Source organism: Onthophagus taurus, chromosome 2 (assembly GCF_036711975.1).
Source record: "Onthophagus taurus isolate NC chromosome 2, IU_Otau_3.0, whole genome shotgun sequence".
NCBI lineage: Eukaryota > Metazoa > Arthropoda > Insecta > Coleoptera > Scarabaeidae > Onthophagus > Onthophagus taurus.
In genome coordinates, this window is record NC_091967.1 from 11,301,594 (window position 1) to 11,328,665 (window position 27,072).

General features: G+C 34.4%; 1 protein-coding gene and 1 long non-coding RNA gene across 9 annotated transcripts in view; one reads left to right on the forward strand and one right to left on the reverse strand.

Annotated features, from left to right (window-relative positions):
* LOC111426062 (phosphatase and actin regulator 2) overlaps positions 1-27,072 on the reverse strand; it is a 90,053-nt gene that overhangs the window by 59,733 nt on the left and 3,248 nt on the right. For 2 of the 8 annotated variants that reach the window (XM_071194252.1, XM_071194248.1), the window contains exon 1: positions 14,203-14,691. The exons of 1 other annotated variant lie outside the window; for it this stretch is intronic. In XM_071194252.1, coding sequence (XP_071050353.1) covers positions 14,203-14,482 — 280 coding nt within the window. In that variant the 5' untranslated portion in view covers positions 14,483-14,691. Of the gene's footprint in view, positions 1-14,202; positions 14,692-18,734; positions 18,765-22,479; positions 22,680-23,526; positions 23,710-27,072 lie in introns of those variants that run through there. 5 more of the 8 variants (XM_071194250.1, XM_071194249.1, XM_071194253.1 and 2 more) reach the window with 5 other exon arrangements.
* On the forward strand, positions 14,675-26,853 carry LOC139428992 (uncharacterized). Its single transcript, XR_011639698.1, has 3 exons — positions 14,675-16,955; positions 25,470-25,956; positions 26,058-26,853. It is a non-coding gene; the product is annotated as an uncharacterized lncRNA (long non-coding RNA).

Consider the following 27,072-nt stretch of genomic DNA (forward strand, 5'->3'; position numbering starts at 1 on the left):
GATACCAAAATTCGCGTGCATCCGGAAAATCACACCGCTGTTAGACTTAATTAACATTTACGGCTGGTCGTTTCATACTCATCCGTGTAGGTCTAGACGACCTACCTGTTTCGAACGAAAAAGTACTCATTTAATGAAAACGTATCGCGTGAACTTACTGTGAGCAACGTTTTAGAGCAGGTGCAAGACAAAGCAGGTAAAATGGGGAGTGGTCACGTTAAGGGAAACCCGCTTAAAAATAGAAAGAAAAAGCAATTAGCTTTGTTAGTATCTCGTATCGGTTACATTTGCGTGATTATAGTTTGTGCAAACTCTATTGAAAAGGTCAATTACGACCAAAAATTAAAATTAATTAAATTAAAAAGCTAAAAGCTAAAATATTCTAAAATAGCTTTGTGAAAATAAAATTTATTTATTTAATTTAATAAATTAGAAATTATATACATCGTTTAATTTATGTGTTCTAGTTTTCAATAAGGGAAATTTATAGACAATTTACCTGTCATCGCGTTGTCCGGCAAAAACCCTCCAGAAATCCACGGAAGAATATAAATATTTTCCAACCTTGAATACTACAGGTATACAATTTCTCAACTGTGCTGTAGGCACTTTGAGTTATTACGTAAAGGATTCCGGCGCGGTGTCAAGCGTGCCTGTAATTTTATCTCAGTTCATCTTATTACATCTCTCTTAACGTACTTACGTGCGTGTCGACGATGCATAGAAAACATTTTTGAAAAAATTATTCCGTTGAACACAACCTTGTATCAATGCCTTAAGCTTTCATAAAGACTCTACGCCGTAAAATTAACATTTAACTTTCTTTTTTGTTAACATTGTTAACGTGCCAATTGTTACATCGCGTATAGTTTCATTTATACTCGAGATAGCGTCTCATTATGATCTTAAAGGTCATGTAGCCCTCCTAGAAACATACTCTCCGTCTTGATCGACAACATCCGGTACTTGAACTTGAGCGGTCGCGTCTCGTTCAGTCGACTTAATAATTGGAATTAATCGTGTAAACCACCGTGTAGTAATCATTCTATTTTTATAGGAGGGCCACGTGCTTCTAATTGTACCTTTGGTCGATTCAACATGGCACTATAAAGTTTCCTAAGTTAAGATATAGTACGTCAAGTACATTTGTCTTCGGGAGAACCTCTTTCCGTTGAAAAACGTCTCCGGAGATTAGTTGAGCTCTCTTTGGAGATTTAAATCCCAGACATTGCCGTTCACCTCTTCGGTATAGCACGTCCCGCAATCGTATTTACGAGTGGTGAAACTTATGGCATATACACAGTGGGCGTTATTATTCTTCACGACGATTTGCGTCCTTAGTGACCGGTAAATCATTGTAGATATGTATCTTAAAGACCTAGTGTAAATAAATGCTCTTGCTTAAGTGAAATGTGAATACCTTTTATTATATTTTATATTCAAAGTTATCCTAAGTTATACGTATTTTCAGTACAACACTATTTCAGAAAGGCTTATAACCGTCCACATTCATACTTTTAGGTAATCCCGGATGTTATAAGGCTCGCAAGGCAAAACATAGGTATCAAAATGCTGTAGTGGAATATTCGTTCTTGCATAATTTCCAAGGGGCAGGGGGTGATATATATTTTGGACTCCTGCGGCGGGTTTCCGAGAAGGCCCTAGGGAGCAATGGTAAGAGGATGATTACCTCGAACCGTCACCCCCACTTAATTTAGCGGGACTAATTCGATCTTCACGAAAGAGATACTCTCTCGGTTGTGGTTGAACTCCAAGAATATGGTAGATGCGAGCCAAAACTTTCGAAACGCGGCTTATGTTATAATCGCATTATCTAAAAATATTGTGGTGCAATATAAATTTATTCAAGAGTTTATTAATTAGGATTTAAAAGTTTGTGAAGTAATAATTTAATTTAAATTAAAAATAGGTTGATAAAAGTTCGAAGCGATTCGAAAAGGCAATAACTTGCCGGCAAACCGCATCCTGTTCTAATCATCCAGAAGATCAACGTGCTGATTGTCCCTCATAATAACATGACATCATAACTAAAAATATCTTAAGAGCAATTTAGCGAATCCTGTCTTAATAGGCATAGTGAATAATAAGCTTGCTCTTCAATCTCTTCAATCTTTAGTAGCCATTATTGATATAATATAATGGTATAAACAACACAATTATTTTATAAACATCTAAACGACGTTGTGTTATACATTTCTCATCGTTCGTTCCATTTGCTATTTTTATTTTAATACTTGACCCAAATACGTATACATAAATAGGTAATTTAATATTGACAAAACAATGTTTAAAAACTCGCATACTGTATCGCCAAATAAACACTCATAACCTGATTTATACAGTTATACTATTTATATACTGATTTATAAACCGACTAAAGATACGTAATTTGAATTCTCAGTAACCTTTAGTGTTATTGGGTCAAATGATTTGGTGGGCAATAGGCGTTGGAGTACAAGGACGAATTCCTCCATAATGCGTGAATTTACTTGAAATTTTGGCAAGCGATTATCCCTCCTAAAAACCGTGTGCAACGAGAAACAGAAACGTGTTTTTCATATCCGTTTATAATGAAAGGATTGATTTACTTATCTTCTACCTATTCTTCTTTCTCCAACGTATTTTTCTTGTTTTATTCATAGATAAAGTAAAATTCAATAAGGTGCCATCCTCTGTGTAACAATTCATTATGCAACTTTATGGCCATCAATAGAAAATGATTTTCCATTCAGGGATATTATCATTCGTGACATAGTCAAATGCACATTCACGGACTAAAGCTGAATGTAAAGTAAAAGCCGTTGCGAGAAATCATTACATAAGGCGCCAGTAATCTGCCTTGAGGACACATTGTCAGACTCTGATGAAATGTGACATGAATGTATTAGCGATCCAGCAAATTTCAAAGCCAGTATTTTTAAACGCATCGTTGCTGAGACGGTTACTGTGCCAAACTGAATAGAAATAGATTACCTAACGTGTCTAAGAACGAAACATTTTCTCACACCGTGTTTTACAATATCCCGTGTAACTCCCCTTCGTTTCAAGAACGCGCGTCGTTGCCCAATCGGCAAAATTTAATCTGTCTGCCGCCTTATAATCTACGGAGAAAGAATATTGTTTCCGCTATTTTCAATTCGCTGGGAAGATCCCACGGCCTTCCGGTCGCATTTTACTTCGTAGCTCCTAAACTTTGTCCAATTCAAATACTAATGAAATCCATTATACCAGAGATAATGGAAATTGCAGAATCAATTTTCAATTATTCATTACGCTGGCAATAGTCTCGATTTTTAATAGACAAAGTTAATTGATCTTTAATTAGCCAAGTTGATTCAACCTAAATTTATGAATCGTGTTTATTTATAACTTAAGTGCTAATTCATTCTTAGATTATAAGTCTTTTAAGATAAAGCTTTAATCAGTTCATAAATATAACTTAAGGAAAGTACACGATTCTGTTCACAAACCGTATAACCAGTTATAATATCTTTCAGTTACTTTAACAGTTAGGCGAATGGTAATTCCATTATATATTACACACTTCAATTATTGAAACAGTATAAAGATTTACTGTTGTTATTGATTGAGACGTAAATATAATAAGTAAAGTCGTTTTTGAACGACATTTTCTACATTATATACACATCAAACCTGCTGCACTATAAGGTCAATTAACATGCCGAATACGATGTTGTGTGACGCATGTTCTGCTTGTGGTTTGGATGTCATCGAAATTCGAACTCACAATAAAATTGTCCATTAACTGGTGTTATGCAACGAGATAATTATTTGTATCCTCGCGGTGGGAATTCTGATTGAGTGTTAGAAATTTTGACAATACGTTAATCAACACGACTGATTCACTATGAATCCGCTGCAATTAGATGAAATGCTATCTAATTTCTAGCTGTCAACGCGGTAAATTAATTCCAGCAATTACCGTTAGTATTACCGCCATAATTACAATAACTGCTAGTTATACAAGTTTTTGATTAAAAATAAATTTCAATAAAGCTATTTCAAATCCGTATTTATTTTCGACGCTGTGGGCAGTAATAAATACCAATTTTTGCTTATTGTGAACGTGACTCAGACGGGGTATTCAATAACCGTGACATCAAACCGCTTAGTATTCCATTTGCATACCTTAAGGCTATCGCTATTCCAGTTTACCTCGATAGAAAGTGAAAACACAAGCGTGATAACACAAATACAATCGCCCAAAGACCTCGACTATCTTCTAAATAACCTCAAAAATCATTACTTTTATGCTAACAGTGTCAATTTATTGAATTCAAATACAAAAGATATACTCGTTCTACGTGGTTTGCTTTCTACGTATTTTAAAAGGCATGTTAAACTTAAGTGAGCGAAAATAAAAGTTAGTTTCTAAATGTACACAAATTGCATCAACTCCCGACATCCCAAGCCCTTTTGTTGGTAAACCTATTAATACTAAATTGTGGTCATAATAGAGTTAAAGCGGTGATAAACCGACATTTACGTTTAAGGTTTATGCACCTCCTAAGGTTAACATTGTTGTAATAATTTGTAACTGGATAAATGCAAGTCTCTCCAAATACACGTGCTTTAATATTAACAATAAAATAAATATATATTTAATTCAACACTCGGTGAAGTTAAATCAGTTTTTAACGCCGATAAAAATATTCTGTTGGAAGAGATTATTTTTGGTCTCCACAAATACCACAAACCAAAGTTAAAATAGTTCGTGAATGAAAATAATACATCAGTTTACGAATATTTGAAATTCCTAACATTTTTTAAAACACTTTAAATCTTGTAATCGGTAAAGTTTAATAATTTGTAAATTTTAAAATATTTCAAATTCATTCAACAAACCGATTGATAAATCTCCTAAATTTCCACGTTTATAGAAATTGTTATCTGGTAACACATTCGAATACGTTAAACACTGTTTAGAGTGAGTATTCAGTTGTAAATAACAGGTTCCTAGACCATTGTTCTCCAAAACACGAAGTTTAGTATCTAATTCTGAGATTTCCCATTTCTGCCCACTAACTTTTTTAATGGGATTGAATTTGGATTGTTGGAAACAATATCGTTGTCTCACGTGCTCTCACGGTAATTCACATAATGTGCAAAAATAGTATCATCTAACATGGTAGTCATGGTGATTTAGTATCACATTTAGGAAATCTCATGCTTATCACGTCGTATCATCAATCTCACTCGTAAATGAAGATGACATTGCGATTGTGAATATTGTGTATTTGGAAACACAACTATTATACAACAAACAATTATCAGCCGATATTTAATATGCTTAGGGTCCCTGTTATTGACTAGATGGGGTTGCTCTCTACACTTCAAGAAGTTAACCAGCATACACTTACAGATAGCCAGGGTTATTAAGGGTATAACAAGTTTATAGTTGGAAACCACTTAATGAAAACAAGACCAATCGTTAAGTGGTGAAGATAGGAGAGTGTTAATAAGGGGGTGAAAAAAGGTCAAAATCTAACATCAGACTTACTTTTCCAATATTTAATGTTACTAGGTACTTAGTACTTTGATGATATGTAACTTAAATGTTGATTACAGTTCGTTTTATGACAAAAAAATTTTTGTTACTTTTGACGGAGTTTCCAATAAAATAAATTTCTAAACCGTGAGAAACCCGAAGAGAAATATTTGAAGCGAAATAGACCACATCAATTGAAAATGTGAGTTATGTTTAAAAATTTGAGATTTCCTTTTATCATTCCTAAACAGCATCAGTTGCCCGTTGGTCCATTGTATTGCTCGACCCAGATTCGTAAATTGCTGTGATTTCGTAAATAAAGGCCTTCTTCCGCTGCATCACTTAATTGGTTTACATGAACAGCTGTTGTTTGAAAACAGCTTTCAAGGCTTGGTAATTTGGTCTTCATTATTAACTTACGTGTGTACTATAAACTAGTATCAGATACGCAATAAATATTGAAGCAGCTATTATAATTAATATTAGATTTATTTAAATATATTTTTTACGAATAAGGTAGCTATAAAAATGTGATTAATAGAACAAAGTCCATTGTAAATTGGAAAATAACATTCCAACACGATAAGTAAAAACGAATTATTTCATGAATGAGTCATTATATATGCGCTGTACAGATTTCAATCGAAATACATATTAAAACTATTCTAAAAAAAATTTGTCATTTTTAATTCCATCAAAAAGAAACTTGTAAGTATTAAAACGTAAAGAATATAAATTTTACGATCATCGTAAAACTTGTTTACTATTTTCAGGCTTTAAAATGTAAAATATTCCTTTTTTATTTTACCGCATATCAAAGAACCTTTTATTCGACCCAACAACATTTTTATTTCTGTTATACCATAATCGAACAGCATTTCCTAACAAAAAAAAATAATACCAAGAAATATCTCTCTACTTGGTACATTACTTAACTTATTTTATGGTTTCACATCCGGTCAATTACCAAGCTACATAAATAGAAGAGGTCTTATCTGACTAAAGTGCATTCTCGGATACCATTACCGTTCTTTCTTCCCTTAGAGTTGGGTAGTAGGAAGTGCAACATCGCTCAATGTAGATTTTCTTAGTAAACCTTATCCCAAATTTGGTAGTTGACCATATCAATGGAAGACGATGTGGCATTCTTGCCGGAATATCAATTACTATAAATTTACCGGAGCTAATCCCAAACGCGACGTTCACAGTATGGATTCAATTAAAGCGACGTTGAAACGACATAAAGAAACCTGCAGCACTCGGAAAACCGAACATCCGAGAAAAAGCGATTGCTTATACGCATCTTGATCGAATTGGCCATTTACAAACATAGATTAAGAACCATTTAAGGGAAGGTTAACCCAACCAAATAGGGGAAAACGTGGCAGAATTATAGGCGTTAGTTTACCAACGGTTATAAGAGGATTAGTGACATCATTTATACGAGACCTGATAAGTTGATAGTAATAAATAACGTATTACGTAGGAGATAAGATATAAACATAAAACTTGTACAGTTAATTTTATGAATAAAATTTCATAATAAAACATTTACTGGGATAAATGATCTTGATAAACATATCTGAATTAATTTATATTTAATACAAACTGTCCAGAGTTTGGAGAGTCACAAATTCAATGTACGACACCACGTTTAAATTCTAACCCAAGTCGTCCGAACGACCATCTTCTTCCAAGTTCTTCGCCTTTACTTTTTCCCTATCTCCGTCTTTCGCCTTTAGCTTTTCATTTATCGTGCGGGAAACGTCTCGTCCCACGTCGCGCCGTCCCCGTATACCTAGTGAATATTTAATAAAAAACGAGAGGAAGTCGTCTCCCTGCTACTTGCATATTCAATAGGCATAAACGTGGGCCTTTAAGGTACTAGAAGGGCGACATGAATGGCTCCCAAGAACTGGTTTTTGCTCGCCGAGCACTCCGACGATCCTCAGTACTGATTGTAAATTAAACTTTTAAAGATCGGAATCTTGGCGGCGGTAGCAGAGAATAAGAAGGAAAACCTTTCCGCGCGCAAACTTAGAAGTTACTAAAACACTTAAAATGCAAAGAAAAATAACGCAACATTTGATAATTTTGTATAACAATGGCATTGTGATCATTACTTTTTACCGGCGTACCGAAGGGTGGACTCAAGGATTGTATATCCGCTAATTTCATTAAAATAAAAGCGTGGCGTGCAGACGAGGTTTAATGTAAAGTAAGTACGTTAAATCTAGATTACGTAAGGGGTCAGCGCTTTCAAGCAAATCACTATTTCACCTTGAACGTCTTATAGTAAAAAATAAAGACTTATCAAAACAACAAAAGAAATTTAAAACTTAATCAATCTTGGGTTAATTAAGATTCAATATAATTAGTACTATATTTACATAAACATATAATCTAGCTATTCCATAATAGTCATTTTCAAAGAACAATTTGAAAAGCTAATCAGAGAAAAATTGTAGTGCACAAACGTAATTGGCAATTAGCCACGCAGTCTCATTATGTAGTACACCGTAACGGACGCATTTGTCAGGAGTTTCCCCACAATTATGATTGGTTAAACAACCCCGTGGTTCATGTAACATGTTGTGTGACGTTTCAACTGGTTCTATAACACACTTCAGCTACACCATAGTTTCACTCAACGCTACAAAGTGATTCATTATCGATAACTCGTGTCAACAAGGAATTACCGGCGCGTGTATTGATGGTACAGGCAATGGGTTAAAGGAAATTAGGTGAATGCACTTGTTAGACATCAAACAATTTGCGATCATACAAAAGAGATATTTAATTACACACTTTACACAAAACATACAAAAGACAATTGGTTATTAAAACAACTTAACAAAACTTCCTTTTATTACAACTTAACGTGTCACTTTTCTCCGTATAAAGGGGCATAAAAACCATATTTGACGATAACCTATCCGATATAAGAGGCCATTATAAGGCAATGGTACGCGAAGAAATTAAAAAGAAATCGTTACAGCATATACGCTCACACCATTATACGGCGGCAGAATATTTATTGCAGCTATAAAGTTTGAACTGTAAATCATTAAAGCGTTATGAAAGGATGCTGATAAATCATCGGCAGGGTTCGTGGTAAACAATAAAACGGATGGATAGGTAGGATGAGCTGTAAGTATGGTATAATGCTCGGTATCCTGTGGTTAAGAAAAATGGTCGAGTGATGGTAAAGGTTCAGGTTTTCTACCAGCATAAACAAAACGGCAATGTTAAGCTTGAGACACGGTATTTAATTTTATTTTTGGATTACAATAAAGCCGTCCTCCTTCAATGCCTCGACGATGAGAGATTGTACCAAAACAATAAATTATTAATGAAATGTTAAAACAAGTCGACAGTTGTATTTGAATTACAGAAGACTACTTGTTGTGTAAAATACATAAGGTTCTTGCTTTCTAAGAAACACTTCCGAATACTGGTTATTTTTAAAATGCAAATGGTTATCAGCAAATTCCTGGTAAATAAAATAACTTTATTCATAGCTAGTCGGTGAATAATGTACATCGAGGTCGTAGCATTATATTATTTTAATAATTACAATAAATGGAATTAAATTAAATTTTCATCTAGTATTATTGATTTGGATCATGGGATGATCTGTGTTTAGTTTAATGCCACGCCATACTACCATTGATAGATGTCAAAAGAATACTTGTACATTGAATACTTTTAATTTGCCTTGAACCTTCCTTGAAAATTGATGGCAAGTATACACGAAGCTAGGAAGAAAATGAAAAGGTCGATAGACAAGTGGTATAATAGCTACATGCTGACTCATGCATCGAGCAAACCATTCGGGATTAATGCAGCAGGTTGAATTGAATCAGCCACTTTTTGTAGTATCATAAACACCAAGACCACATTGTTTGCAAAAGACTAAATACTACTGGTAGAAGACTTTGTCCAATATTATTCCACACATTTTATTACAGATTAACTAGACCACAAGTATCACAAACACCAATACTTTGTGAAACCATGTAAGATGAAATGAATGAAAGAAGGGACGGCCGACGTCTTCGAAGTCACCAAGACCATACTGTTTGCAAAAGACTAAATATTGTTGGTAGAAGACATTAGCCAGTATAATTTCACACATTTTCTTGTAGCATAAAGTTTGGCCACTTCTCGAGTATCGCGACAACCAGAACTTTGTAAAACCACGTGAGACCAAGCTTACCTTGCTGGAAACGGATGAAAGAAATAATCTGGGCCGAGTTCAAAGACGTTGGCCGCCCCAAGCATCTCAAACACCAACATTATACTACTTACAAAACCATAAATACTGCTGGTAAAAGACTTTGACCAGTATAAATCCACACATTTTATTGCAGTTTAAAGATTAACCAGGCTACAAGTATTACAAACTCCAAGACTTTGTATAACAAAAAGTTCACCAACACTTCTTATGTTTAATAACCATGCCTATTCTTTATCAATCAAAGCTATTGACATGGCAGTTACAAATAGCTGGGTGATGATCTCTTTTTCGTCACATTTCCATGTTTTTTGAAACGGCTGAAAACGTTGTAGCTAGCTCGAAGCCACTGGTATTAATTCATACGATCTAAGTATTTTCATGAACTCCTATTTTGTTACTTTTGGCCTAAAAGCAACAAATGCATAAGCCGTTTAGAAATAAAACGATGAAGAAATTTGACGTAACTGTCCTCGAAATATCCGAGTTATCTACATGTCACATGTTTTGTGCGAGCAGCTTGGCCTCAGTGATATCTTCGATTAAGCCCTTGAGAGGGCAAAAAAAGGAGAAAAAATTGCTTTGTGGTCGACAGCCACAGCAAACAATTACCGTAGTATTCAATTCACATCGTGAATTATATGATAAGTTATGTGAATAAGAAGAAAAAGAAAAAAATAGTTCAATTTTTAATCTTTTTTATGATTTTTAAATCATGCTAGAGTCGTTAGATAATAAAAGAAAAGTCCATTCACGATGTAATAAAACATGCAGATTAAAATGTCTAAACAAAATAACAAAATATGAATGAAAGGAATATATTTATGTAAAGATAAAACGTGTTTAAATAACTTACTATACTCTGTAAAATAATATGTTATTGTAATTGTAACTTATAAGCCTTCAATAATCAAGCATAGTAAAAACCTCATTAAATCTCGAAATTGAGTTTATGAAAGAAGGTTTAGAAGAACTTTTTAATACAAGCATAAAGACAAGATATAAGTTATTTAGAAACTAATTTTACTACATAACCGACTTAAATAAAGTTGATGACGAACTAGACGTAAGTGGGGATACCTAATTGTAATTTAAGAACTTTAAGAAAACTTTTAACAATCTATTACTTTTTTTATTATAATGAGTATGGCAAGGTAATGAGCAAGAAGAGTAAATGGAGAAATGGAAAATAGGAATGATGAGGCTGGAGTGGTAACCATGGAACCCAGAGCATTGGGATAGTCAGGTCGTTACCGTATATTGTGGTTCTCTGGGTCTGGGGGTTTTTAAGGGGGTTATAAACACTTGTAAATATATAGGTTTATGTTACCACTAAAGCGTATAATCCGACGTTCCATAAAATTATTAATTATTAACCGGCACTGCAGTAGGTTTGCGATGATAAAGTGCGATATAAAAGGTATAAAAAATAGCGATAAGATGGAAATTATAAATTACATTGACAAATTACATTCTTCGTCCTCCTTCAACACAATTTTTTGTATTTAATTTTACCTATTTTTATATCTATGTTACAGTAAAAATGAATCAGAAAAAATGTAGTTTCGCAGGAATATGCGATAAAGAAAAATATCTTTATCTTGTTTACGATTGACAACAAAGGTATCACGAGCAACGACAGAAATATCTGCTCTAGTTTTTCCCGATATAGAAATAAAATTTGGTGGAATTGTAGGAAATAAAAAAATCGGAAGTTTTTTCTACTTGACATACGATTAGTTATTATCAAAATGTTACTCGTTTTTAGTGTTTAATTGCTATTATTAACAGATTTATGAACGCAGCACCATGTACCTTCAGGTTTAATTTTTTATAACGTCTGTAATAAACATAATAAAATAAATGAAACCAGAATTATACAAGCTGTTATCTTTACAGTATATTATAAGTATATTACAAGCAACAGTGTGTCAAGTACTTAAAGATTAACTCTATTTTAATACAATAAATTTTCTTTTTGTTAATACGAGATTACACGAATGTGTGCAATCGGTTAAAGTGCACATTTACCGGAAAATGTGTATCTCAGCTATTTCGCCGTATCGCTTATGCTAGATCAGATACTAGGTTTTATTTACCACAATCGAAACATAGGAAACATTTCCTACATTTTGAAGGAATATGTAGGTACATTTTGGCAAATCTCTAATTTTTGAATGTTCAATTACATTTTCAATTAAAGAAAGTACTGATAACAGCATGTAATTTCTAATGTCACCATATTAATGATATCTGTCAGCGAAGTTTGGGACGTTATTTTGTTAATGTGTAGTAAATAACATGTTCTAAGTAGACGTTATCACAATCGATTTTTGGAGATAACCGTTTTATGGTTTCCGCAAGGCAATTTCATTATCTCACTATTATTTCAAAATTAGTTGCTAATGTTTGTCAAAAATGTAAAAATTTTAAAGTAATGTGCAGTAATCCTTCACCACCACATATTTTGTTTCACATTTATTTTATTAGATTGCGCTCAACGCTAAAGCTATAAAAGCTGTATAAGGGAATTGAATAGTATAGACTTTGTCTCTGTATGGCACACAAACCATTAAATGTTATGAAATGTCATTTCCTCGGCAGAATTTGTCATTCTTTTACTCGTAAAACAGAACTTCAATAATCATTTGAAAAATATCTTGATCCTGAAATTTAACTTAATATACTTAAAATTAATTCATTAAGTGTTGGCAGATGATTTAAAAAGAATATTCTATATTATTGGATGTAGCATACAAGAAGATTTTGAACCAAAACAGTATTGTGTGGTGTCAACCCAACAAATTTTGCGATTTTAAGTTGTAATAAAATTTTGAAAAAAAAACTGCTCGGAAACTTTCTTAAACAGCTTGAAATAATAATTTTATCAAGACATTAACTTTTAAAATATGTCTAAGATATGCTAAGAATTTCAGAAATAACTAACTGATCCAATATGCGAAATATTTCCAAAGGAATATTTTTCGCGTGATATTTGTGCGAATAACTAGCGAGCACATTTTTGTGTGACTGTTGGAATAGTACACAAAAGCTCGTATGTATTTTTAACATTCAATAAAAAAATATGAAAATTAATCACCTTTTCGAAAATTAAAAATAATTTAAAAATATTGTATCTATACTGCCACACGTTAAAGTGTTTCTCATTCCTCCTGAAACACTTGCATAGGAAAGTGTTCCTAATCCATGATTATATTATATCACAGGTTTAATAATATCACAAATTTGCTTTGCTTAATTACTGAATTCAAAAAATAATTGGGTCACTAATTTAACTTTGACGACGAAGTTCTGTACGCTCACTAATGGCTCAAGGATTATCAAGGCTTAACTTTGACGACATACATGATATATGGATGATTTAATGTGAAAATGTATGACCTCTTTATTAAAGCTGATCACTTCAGCTTTCTCCTTAATTTTATTTTAATTAAGTATTTCATTTAGCAATTGATAGTTAACCTTATTAATCTATACAATAAACTTTCACATTACTTATATTAGGTATCAATTCATCGGAAAACAAATTCTTAACTTGCGATAACACGTGCTTAGTTAATTATTAATAATTATGATAGTTATTACAAATGAGTCATGATACTGACGTAGCATGATCTTTAACTCACATAACAACAATTATTATTTATTATGTTGCGAGCGATATTTCCTATGTTTTATTTTGAGTTTTTACGACATTCCGCATTCAAATTTCTCGTATACATACTAAAACATTCACGTCTATTCATATTCCGGAATACGCCTCAAGCAAAATAACGAAACATATATAAACTGTTTTCAAGGTTATCGACATTACTACAAAAACATTTATTACAGAAACATTTTAAGAATCTGCTTATAAATATAATAATAGATAATAAATTTTAACACAAACTTTAATCACCTGATCTAAGTATTCAAATAAAATGTTGATTCGAGATAATGCATTTAGGAAGCTATGTTTAACTTTTGACGACCTTGATACGTAAGCTAGCAGTGAATCATTTTGTTTAACAAGACGATATTTGGTGTGTCAACAAATTCAGTTGCAACAAGTGAGTTCTGAAATCGGCTACATTAAAATGGAAAGTATTAGGTAATAACATGCATTATTAATATAATAGGTTGGTATATAAGAAAGAAAAAGTGATAGAAAAATAAATAGGTATTTGAAATGTTCCCAGGTAGACATATTGTATCATAATGAAAAATAGATGTATAGACTCCCACACAATTTATTTGTGTTAATTTAAATATTGCAAAATATATAATCTTGCATTAACTGTTTGAATGTATATTATTGTTTTTGATCTTGCTATTTAAATAGTAACCTAGGGTTGGGTTTCATTAAATTCCTTTTGTGTTCAAGTAAATTTTGTTGAAATCTGGTTGGTTTCATCTTGAAAATTGAACTTACCCACAATTACCGTAGCTACACCTTCCTTAATTTCCTTGCCATTACCGCCAACGGCCAAGAAATCCGAAAGAGATAGCGACGATGCGATGAGCTGTCTCTTTTCCTCGAAGTTAAGGTAATCCAGGCTGTTGCTTCTCTGGGGAGCCACGATGGCTACGGATTTAGTTTTGGCGGTTACGACGGTGGCGGTTCCGCCGCCGCCACCACCGTGGTTCGTACAGCTCCTCTCCGGCAACATTTGTGTCGGAAGCAAGTATACACCACTTATCTGAATAGACATATTTTCAACATAACGTCGCACTAACAACAATCTACAGGAAAATCACATTACCACGTAGTGGCAAAAGAAAGTGAACGAACACATTAAGAGAAAATATATATTATAAGACTTAGTATTTATAAATGTAAACGTCGCGTGTTGACACTGTACAAACGGTGACCGACGACGTCCTACTTCTCGGACGGTCAGCGCACAAACTGAACTCGGTTCCCCTCTCTCTATGGTGGCGTTCTGTTGTAGTAGTATAGAGCATGACTGGAGATGTGATGTAGCGCGGGGAGGGAGTCTAGTAACTATGGTGATGGCTGCTGAATGCGGTGGTTCAGATGCGAGGGAATTCGGATTTCTCCCCCTTTTACGTTTATCACGTCCGTCCAAAAACGAAGATGCACACTGCTCCACAACATTCAACATTCCTACGTTTATTTTGGCGCCATCCGAATTGATGGTGCGGTTATTTTCATGTCTAACAAACAACATCTTGTGTAGACCAACCTTGATTATTACTTCATATAAATAAAATTTCTTTTATAAATACTCATATCACAAAGACAATTAAAGTATAGAGCTAAAATATGTAAATGATTCATTGAATTTTAAAAATATATATTTCAAAATTATTATAAATGTGATATTAAATAATGAAACATGTAATTATTAAGTTGGGAAACTGACGAAAGTTTAAAAGCGTGGTCATTCAAAAACGTCAGTATTCAAAATGTCATGTTGTGTTAAGTGTAGCAGAAAACGTTGTGTGAAACGCGCGCTGTTTATTGATTATTACTGTGGAACCTAATTTCCGAATGCAATATGATACAGTTGCTCCATTACTAAACATAAAGCCACCGGAAAACATAAATTACTGATGAAATGATGGAGGTGGTTAGACAAAGTTGGTGTCAGCAACTTTTTTTTGAAAATTTTGCGATTTTAACCGCATCTTACAGATATAGTACAATATTTACAATCCGATAAACTTGAGAAAACGAACAGAATTGAATTCTATGAAGTATCCAAATTTATCAACAAAATAGAGTTAAACCACTAAACGAAACACTCATTCATAGTTGGACAATGTGCAACAAGATTTGGTATTGAATTCGGGGCTTTCTAAATTTTCTGATTTTACACTCTACTATGTTCTTTTGTGTACCTCAAAGATATGATTTGGATAACACCAATGCATCCACAACACAGCATCGATCGAGATAAACTGCAAGTGTATGGGTTGAATTGGAATACCGCTTGGGCGTGCGTCGTGTAATGTGAGGAGCTCACCTCAAGCGTTTGTAGTAATGTATTCAAAATCCAAAATATTTTTTCTTTCTAGTGCCACGTCATTTATTAATTGCTGAAATATGCTTGTAAAACTTGATGAATCATTTGTAGTAAACCTGCATTATCAAAATGTTGTGTACATGTCAAATATTGATTAATATGATACTACAAAGAGATAATACGGTATAAATAAAGTAATCCAATATTTATCGGCAATAATTACCAGAAGTGGACGTTTCAATTACAACAACATTTAGTATTACAAAATAGCGCAGAAAGAAATGTCAACATTTGAAACTACATATTTTCAACAATTTCCAAATAGATTTAATTATTAATCGGCCAAATTCCAAAACAATGTTAGTTGAAAATTAGTTAGTCGTGCTAGTTGATGCACGATTCTAGTATTAAATCTAAATAAGTTTTGTTGAGAGATTAAAGAGATACTGACTTTTAATTTTAAAAGTAAGTTAACACAAAAAGATTGTATGTGCCGTAATGGTGAGGACATTCCTAGAGACTGCATTACTTTCCAAAGTAAATACGTCGTTTGTAATATATGTACATAGTAGCAAAATGTCATACATTTCTGGTAATTCACATATTTTCCGACGCGTGGTTTGATCTTTCACTATATTTATCTTGCTATTAACGTCCGTGTATGTACTGAAGGAAGAACAGAATGCTCGTCTTTGGGTAATGTTGATCCTACTTATTTGAATTGTTTACTCATGAGAGACAACTTTTTAACGATTTAGAAAGACTTAGTAAACAATTTTAAGGCAAATTGTATGTTCCTAAATATAATTCTTTCTTACACCAATAAACATTTGCAGTTGTTGAGCATTGAATTAGATAAATAGAAAACTAAATAATATCATTTGAAGTTAAATGAAGTTCTAAAAATGGTGATATCGAATATATTGATAGATTGAAGCTAGATACTCGTACGATTCTATTTTTAGCCACCTCTCACCTGAAGATGACGATGGCGCTGCCGTTCGATGTCTCAACTGCCTTCCGGAGAAGAGCAGAGAAGGCGTCACGGATTTTCCGCCCCCGCAATATGGAAGGGACGTGTGGTTACCAACCGGAAGATCGAAGTCAAATGCCGCAAGAATGTCTTTTTTCCGTTTTGTGGCGCGCGTCGCTGCACTATATCGAAAAATCCACTTTCGGCGCCAATATTATACAGGTAGGTAGTCAAGTTTCCTCGAGAGGAGATTGACCTCTCCTCTCCAGATGTACCTTCAACGTAACAATCTCAAATTGAGAGTTTTGTGTTTTCGTTATATTTTAAATCAAAGTGATTTGTCGTTGTTATAAAACATATGATGTTAATAAATTTTAATCCAATGAAGTTTAAAGTAAAAGTTTGTTGACGTAATCAGTATAATTTAAAACCCAGATTACGAAACGGGCGCAGGTGACTTTCAAACAAAATGATCATTTGGTATCCAATTATAATAATTAACACAAAACACCGCTAAACACGACACGATCAATATCACCAGCTTATTTGCAGGCAAAGTTTATCCTATTTACTTATTGTTATGCAACTCGATATCAGGGAATAGAAGGAAGTACTACACGCATAAATTAAAGCTTAGTCAGTCACACCTGCTACGAGATTCTTTGTATTGAAAAAAGAAATAAAACGAGTGGACATTCTCAAGTAACATCTGTAAGTTTAGATGTTTCTATTAAAGATGAACTTATTTGGATTGGCTGAATGGGGCTGTAAAACATCATTAGCAGCTGACGTGATATTTTTAGACTTACTTCCTTGAAAGGGGTGCATCCGAATAAGGGGACTAGACGTCAACACCAGAAATGTACTTTATCAAAACATCGATTAAAATAAACCACTTTTAGAATTATTCCATTTGGTCATCAAGTAAGCGGCAAATAATGTGAAAGTCATCACAAATTTGGTACGGTTTGATACCATAATGCAACCGATAGAAAGTGTCACTTTAAAAGTTAAGCGCAGTAATGCAAGTAATCGATTTCAATTCTATTGAAACTATTATCTTGTTTAATGCTTTGATAAATAAAAAAATTGCTATTATTAAAGAATATCTCAGAAAGACATTTCGGAAAGAGAAATTGCAAAATGACAGGTGTGTAAGCTGCTTCGTCACCTGCCTACCTGAACTGCAACGATAAAACGCGTTTTATGCCACCTGTTTTAAAGCTTTTGAAACCTTTTCTATATATGGGTAATATTTAGTTTTAGCATTTCGTTGACATGTATGCATGTTATTTGTAAATTTATTTTTCAGTGTGGAACAATAAATGGCCCGTCCGTTTTGTTTTGCATTAAAAATAGTCCATATCAACAATAATATAGGTTGCAATTAAAATTTCATTTAAAATGCATACAAACGGACATTTTATATTAAAATTTCAATAAAACGTTAGTTCCAAACATAAACTTATTATTTTTAGAGTAATACTCTTACCAATTATAATAATAAAGTAATCAAAGAGAACCACTTTCTGTAATTGCTCTTCAACAAGTAAATTACCTTGAAGATAATTAACTACCACTTAACCCGAAAGAATAGCAATTGACGGAAAGTGGAGTGGCGAAAGTGGATTTTAAGGTTGGTATCACCACTGAATATCGCATAAAGCGACCTTTGCTGCTAGAGGAAACTGGAACAATTGCAGAGATCCGCGAAAGAGCTGTCTAATTGATCTTAATTGGCCATCGCGTGATCCCCAGCCACTTAAACTTATAGTGCCTGGGGGATAAAAAGGAAATTGAACAAATAAAACTCAAAGGAATTGTTGCTACCGATGTAAATAATACACATTATTAAAAATATCAAATTCAGTTTAAACGATGCAATCGTTATAGGTTAATAATACTTCTAAACTAGAGTTAGAAACTGTTATAAAACTAATCGCAAACAGTTTTGTTAGATCATCAGCAAAATGTAATTACTGAAAACATAGAGTAACTCACCGTCGTTGCCATGGGAATCGTCACACGTACCTGCAACAACAAAGGGTAAAGTTTACATGTGCAATCTCGTTTTGGTGTATTTGTATCTGTTGTTCCGGTTTTACACATTCCATTGTAGTTTAACCCAATTAACGTACAAAAAAGTTTAGGCACGCGAATTTTACTCATTCATGTATAACTGTATCCAATTTAAGTATCCTGTAACATCATTTTTCAATATTCTTTGTATTTTTATCAAATTACAATTAATATTAGATAGAAGTAGAAGTTCTTCCATATTTTCATAATGACACTGGAATATTGTATGGGAGGAATTAAATAGATACACTTCATGGAATTCTAGATAAGAAATATTTGAATGTCTTAGGTTGCAAAAGTTAAATCTTGGTAATCAACTAAACTGCTTTCCATGAACACTACATTTATACAATGCATTACAACAACACCACACAAATTTGGAATCATGTTTTGATTGGATGAAGATGTTGAATCGCGATACATCTTGAATAGGTTCCTGTTAACTTATTCCTTAGCAACAAAGGCATTATTAAATAGGATTTGTCTTATGAAGAAACTGAAGATATTGATGTCTTATCTATAGATGAAGTGATCATGTATTTGTAGACGTGCTGCCGACGACAATCCTTGTAAGAGTGCAGAATGGGCGACGAAACAAGCTGACAAATAGATTCAGAAAACAACAATACGTTCGCGTTTTGTAAGCGAATTATTGTCATACAACCCAAGTTATTGTCAACAATTCTATGCCATCATGTACAGAATCATATCTATACTTTATCTGCTCTTAATAACATAGTTATCTAGGAGGTGACTACTTGGGACAATACTTTCGGAGACGTCGGTCACCCCAAATATGACGAACAATACTTATAGCTTGTCTTCTAAGTATTTAACACCTATCTAATATTTATCAAGTTGTCAATAGAGACAGTGAATTAATCTCTCTTAGCTTTGAGACAAATTTATCAGCGTTAGTTCAAACCGAGGCCCGCATCCTTTCTAAAAGATGTCTATAACCAGCAACAAGTAACAATTTTAAGAGTGATAACAATAATCGTAGTCTTGAAAATATTAGTTAACGTTAAACTAAGATTATGCTTATCAGTCGAACACTGTTTAATTTTATGCATGACATTTACTTCCGAAAGGAAATGTTATCTTAATATTCCTCGAATCATTACACTGTGGATCTATCTCTTACGCTTCATAAGATCCTAATGGAACTGATAACTATTGACAATCTATCAATCGTTATGGATTTGAAACCATTCAGATATTTGTTTTATTACATATCTCATTTATTTTAGCGATCATACTATCTGATTGGTATTTTTCCGAAATCCCCTAAAACTCATCGGATTTTGTTACGCCTGTTCGAAGCACGACAAAATAAATCGAATATTTATGTAAATTATCCGTAGATGACATCCTCCAAGATTTCGTTTTACAAGTTTGATTTTATGCCTCACCATGTTACATGGTACAGCGTGATAATAGAAGCGCACCTAAAGGTATCGGTACTTTGTCATGGGGGTCATATGTCGGTAAATTTAATTGCTTCCCCCCCTCCCTACACGGCCCATTAATCTTGCGGGTTCGAAACGATCTTTGTTGCAAGAAATATTCGCTAAACTCAGAGCAATATGGTGTTAGAGTAATATAGTTTAATGGGTTGACCTTTTGAGAGCGAGTTTATAGCAATACAAGAAAAATTCCAATAAAGTTTCATAATATTGTTAATAATATTTAGAAGTTTGCTTCAGCGGATCATTCCCTACTTCAAAGCTCTAATAATAATTTAGATACGAAGTGTTGAATATTCATGGTATTAATGAACAAGCCAACCAAAATTGTGAAGTTGTTTAACGAGGAGACATTTATTCTGTCAACATCGGAGCAATGTTCCTATAACGACCAAGTCTAGACTGCAGAGTTAAAATGGATAATTGCGTAAATGTAATTGTGATGAAGTTACAAATAGAAATTACGCATTAATTATAAAGTATTGATCGACTATTAAAATTTTATTAATAACAAGGATGCTTTTTTTTAATTATAACCATTAGATCTAACAACATGCATATTCATGTTTTATAATTAAAAGAGCTATTAAAACAAACTGCATTTTCCAAACATAAGATATATAATTCTGACCACAAGCAAGCGATAATCTAACTCGGTTTAGATTGTAGAAAATTATATGCTAAGAATGTTTTGATAAAGAATATTATATTTATTTTTGTTAAGAATAAATTACTTATTGAAGAATTAACGCAATAACAGTATATTATTCCAGTTAAATTCAAATGTCACTATCTTGATTCGAATTGTACAGATAACGTTCCAATGAAATTGATTTATATTTTTATACAACTCCCACCTTGAAAGTTTTGGATATCTAAAACTTTTTCGATAAATCGGGGCCATTAGTTAGAAGATCGTCCCTTTTAATCCCTGACTTCACCAACGCCTCCCGTTGGGGCGTTAAATCAGCGGTATTCATCACCGGGACGATAATTAAAACTTCTTCCGGCACAAATGGACCGTCTCGTAGATTTCAGGATGGATGTCGTGCGATTGTGGCGTAGTCAACCGTGAAATACCCCTCTACCCACACCCCACCGACGAAGTTTAAGTGATGATAAATGTTTTTCCATCCTTCTAAATCGTTCCCGTACGTATTTTAAAAATAGTAGTGAAGGCTGATAGGATAACAAATTATATCTGTATGATGTACGTACACTGTTTTTTTTTATACGTGAGGATTTCCGCATAGAGCTGCTTAGAATGAAAGAGTTTGCCAAGAAGGGTTACGATGAGGGTTATATCTCGAGACGTTCTTTAAATAAAATATCGAATCTCACGGCGGGGCGTGCTTCACAGTTTCAATCAGCGTCTCTTTAACATGCCCCAGATATCGCATAAAATTTAATTTAACCTGTCATATTTCAACGCTCCTCCGGCTTTCAAGCATGGTCTTTGTGTTGCGATATATTGAAGGAATACATGATGGATGGTGGACACGGGCTTTTGTCAAGACGCTATTCCAGATGATTTAGTTACTTTGTTGTGGAATATTTTTACACGACGAGTTCCAATTTTATTATTTTGTGAGATATATTTCAGGACAACCACATCAGTTTCGTTTTAAAGTACCAAAGTCGCTGTCAAAAGAAGGTCTTATCATCGGGTTTCGCAAGTGTCGTCATGTGACAAGCAAAAAGGGTGCCACCGTCGAGTCAAGGGGGTCGATCATTAGCTCGTCGCGAGCACTCCAGATATGATGGAAGACACAAGAAGAGACGTCGAGAAAAGATAGGCGTTGGCGTCTCTCGCCTTGATACAAGTTGTCGATTTTGAACGGGTTTTCCGCTTCTGCTGTCACGATAATTAACCCACAATGTTGGCGAAAGCCATCGAATCCGCGCTGACGCCGTCAACGTTTCAATCGATAAACGTTTCCTTAAAATAATGCCCAATGACAAACACGAAATTAACTTCATTAAAATTAATTTCAGAAACATTTTAATTTTTAAGTAAACTTATCACTTTGTTAATATTGATTTAAAGATAAGTTTACCGATTTGGAAATCTGTAAAATCGTTACAAAGTCTTGAAAGGGTTCGCAATTATTTGTTTTTTTAAATTTTTATCGGTGAGTAATACATATTTGATAAATAAATAAAACAGGTTAAATTACTATAAAAGTGATAATAAAGCATACTAAAATCATAGTGAATATCCTCAACGGGCGATGATGGCACAGTAGCAGATTCTCGGTAAAATACACTTTTTTCAACCACTAACTCAGTAACACTATCCCCGATGCCTTCTCTGGAATGAGTCGAATGATGAGAAGTAGATCTTTTGAACGAACGTGACCATCGTCTCTTAAAAGAATCCATCACGACGCGATCGCGGAATTCAACTACCGAAAAACAAATGGGCGACACTTAATCTTATCTTATCTGGATTCGATGAGTGTTGTAATGGTTGTCCAACCTAACGAAGTATTTCACGTCTAGGCCACATTGCTGACGATCGCACTCTACGATAAAAGATCGATATCGTGGAAATTCGTCCAACATACAAGAAACAAAGAAGTCGAGACACGTGAGAAGTGGGTGAAAGTAGATTTCCACTTCACACTTCTAGGGAAAATAGAATAATGTTATTGTTGTCCACGGATAAGTGTTTACTTGAAAGTAGGCTAAAAGAATACACATGTACTATACTCTTTTGCACTTTCGTTCATTCCTTTTATGTATAGAATATGATTACTTTGAAAACAAAATTGCTCTTTTCCTATGTACGTTTGGAGTTGTCAACAATTTCTAAATAGTTTTGGACACACCTTCACGTAATACATTTGGGAAATGAAGAAGTATAAAATGTAGGTGTCGCTGAATGAGGAGTGCTCGTTGCGCAAGAGCGGCCTGAAAAGACCTATTAAGGCAGTCCCGGAATGGCGATAAAGTAGTTGGGAATAGAGTGATGAGAAGAGACGACCCACCTCCCCTTTTTCTTCCCCTCACTGCTTCTCGAGAACGACGACTGTGCCACTATGAAAGAAACGTAAAAATTATACGGGCTTTTAACTACGATATAAAAGCACACCAGAGACTCCAATAAGATAAGAATAACTTTCTCAAAGAGAAATTAATTTTTTCCCCAACAGAAAATTGTATTCTCAAAATGGTTTCAACTAACAAAATGTTTTAACAAAAATAATCCCAAATCGATTCTTCTTTAGAGAGCAAATCCTTCTCACCTTGACTATAAACAGGAAAATCTCCATCGCTGTGACTGTGCGTCAACATAAGATGACCGTTCCAGCCGCCGCCCCTGAAGTCGTCCAGTTTGCAGCACGTTTCCAAACCTTCACCGTAAAGTCATGTCGAAACAAGCTCCCCAATATTGGGACGAGTTAGTTGACGCGACGGTCTGAAACGATAGCCGCCGGACGATCGTCTGTAACGTCGCCTCCACCACCACCGTCACAATCGGAACGAACGAACGGGTTTGGACGCGTCGAATTCGCCACCGTTGGCCGCGACTGAACGGATTCAGGGGGCGGCGGCAACGATGCCCTGCTTGCGCGCGACCCGCCTGTCTGTCGAAATCGTGCCCCGTTAACGCACCGCCACCGTTCTACAACAACCGCCTCCTGCTTCTCTTTCAAGAAAAGGGTCAGGCGTACCACAGAGTTCGTAGACTGTTGTTGCTACAAATCGAGGATCGTTTGCGACCTCTAATGTGCTTTAGGTCACTTGAGGAGGATTAATGAATAATAAGTGAAATGTTATTCAATTGTTTATTTTTTTAAATAGCAAGGTTGAGGTGAAAGGGGTTATTGTGGTTAGCGGAAAAGAGAAAGGTTTTTTAATTATTGTTGGAGGTTATTAAATAAAATTATAACATAAACCAAAAAGGTAAAACACAAAGTTAAATTAATTGTCTACAAAAAAAAAGTGTGAGGTGATGGAAGCGAATTCGTGTTTTTCATTAACAAATTTGTTCTGTCCTAATTAGTTGAGCACGTGTTTTTGAAATAAAGGATTATTGATTGAAAGTTTTCTCACGGAGGTTAAAATTTAATAAAGTAACACTTAGGACTTTGACCTAAGTCAAAGTTACTTAGGTCAAAAAGTGTCATTCAAATATCATTAGTTTTAGTGCTATACATACTTTTATATCCGTAAATAAAAAATGATTTTGTCTATGCCAGAACATTGTCTTTGGAATATTTTGGTCAAAATCATGCAACAAAAGTTGTTCTAACATTCGAAATTCCTTATTATGTCTCTATACACTAATAACCCGAATCCAACTAAAAATGTTGCAAAACCAGACAACCACTGTAATTTGGAATCTTGGTCCACCTACAAATTGGTGGTGGGTTTATCAGGGACTTGCAAAAAGTTCCATGACTAAGAAATGTTATCACACAACATATGTGAACCGTATTGGATTTAAACACGATTGATAATATCATACAAAGACATCAAAAGGGCAATTAGTAAGTTACCTTAAGCTATCACACTAAGCTAAACACCATCTGTACTAATAATCAATGTAATAGAACCTAATATGACGACTGATATGATGGTGGCGGTTGACATAACAACTGTCCATCGATTAGATTTGTTGCAATGTTCACACATAACCCAAATTTAGATGTTGACGAGTGATTGAAACCCTAAAGGCTGATTATCAAGTAATTTGGGGCTAATTTGGGGCGAGAATTTCAAAGATCCTTATTTTCAAAGGGGTATATGACTCTGAATCACATTTTGTCTTTAGCTGTCGAAATTGTCCATCGTTGCATTTACAATTTCCCGGGTGGTTTTTGCAGCATGTCCTGGTTGAAAAACTTTTTTGTAAGTAGCGCGTGTTAAAAAACTTTCAACCGAGTGATTCGCTTTGGAGACTAACTTCGTCCGGAATAGTTGGCGTAAATGAAGGGGGAAGGGTGATTTAATACGATAACGCCGAGGAGAAAACTTGGGCTTTATTAAAGGATACGTTTGGTGTGCGGAAAATGACATGCTTAAATACGTTTCGATAATTCTTGTAAATTTCATATCTATGCTTTGATTGCTTTGTTAAAAATAAAATAAAAATGTTTTAAAATAAAAATCAAGACTAATTTAACATAATATCGATTCGATGATTTGGTTCCCAAATCCATTAAGGTTTTTTTTTTTGTTCTAGGTCGGAAAATTTTGCAGACGGTATCACACTCACGTCTAGAAGACTTTCCGAGGATAATTGAGCGACCTTAGAAGTTGGCTCTAAAAGTGGCCTCCGGGGATCAACCAACAGCGATGGCAATATCGCCTGAACGGATGCGCTTAGAAAACACGAAACCCAATACATTTATAACTCCTCGCAAAATTACGAACGCCGTACGACTCCGATTTCACCACCAAAAGCAAAAAAAAATCAATGCTCAACGCCGTTGATGACGGAAGGCAGAAGAGTACGAAGACCGCGAGATAAAAACCTCTCGAAAATTCGAGGCACGTTCTGAACGAGCACAGACTGGACAATCACTGGAATTCAGTGAGGAGGCTACTGCTAGTCCCGCAGGACGGGAAAAGAAAACACGAAGGAATCCTTATATCTTCCTATATCTTAACTAATGGAGTTAACTCGAGGTGTGGAATTAAAAATTTATTCTTGGTATTCCAAAATTTATGTGAGTTCATTTAATTGTCAATTTAAAATTAAGTAATTAATATATTTAGAAATAATCTATTTAAAATACCTTAATGTTTAGTAAAATCGATAAACTTGCAGCGAAATCGACGGAACATCAGAGAGCGATCTCAAAGGACTGGTTCACATACATAATCCAGGGCAAATAGTGGAATACCCCCGAGGGTGGTTTGGATCTCGGTGGAACATGCAGACCTCGCTCCAGATTGTGTGTTCCTTTCCTTCACATACCTCTATCATGAATATTACTATTCCACCTACTATATTAGTCATTCCCATTTTCCCAAGCAATTAATATTTAAACAAATCATAACACCATCGCACGATTAGGATCAATAGTCTTCCTCTACTTGAGCCTTTGTCAAACACGGGGGGCAGTTTCCGCCGGTTCTTATTCAAATGTACACGTGTTCCTGTCACATATGTCGTTCACGTAACGTACAAGAGAACAAAAGACGAAATGTAGATGCGAGAGAGCAACGAAATGAATGACAACACAGGTCGCCGCCTCCATCGGGGTGAAATAACCCTGACGAAAATAACGGGAAACCAAAAGACCGGGAGAACAAGAACAAAATTAGAACGCTCAGATCGATGGCTGACGGGGTAAAACAAAGGGGGATAAATATATACGCATAACCTTGCCCTCTAGAGTACCGAGATTGGTCCAGGTAAAAACGCACTGAAGCGAGATAAATGAATGGTACGCACGGCCCCAAAAGATCGATAAATGCTTATTATTAGACTGGATACGTCGCCACCTATGGATAAATGGACTAAATCGGAAACGATTTAATAGTTTTAGAATTAAATGTTGAAATAGAATTCGATTCTTAAAATTAAACAAATTAAAATCTAAATAGATTTAATAATTTTTGTAATTAGTTTTGAATATAAGGGGCAGATTTTGATGACAAAATCAATATTAAAACAATTTTATGGTATCGCTTAAACCCACATACGTCTGACTTATTAGGAGTTTATTCAGATAATAATTTGTCTGCTTTAGTTTCGGTCCGATTTTGTTACTTTTGTAAACGAGCGTCATCTTATCCCTTAAATATAATTCTGCATTGTGTCCTGAAATCCGTAACAT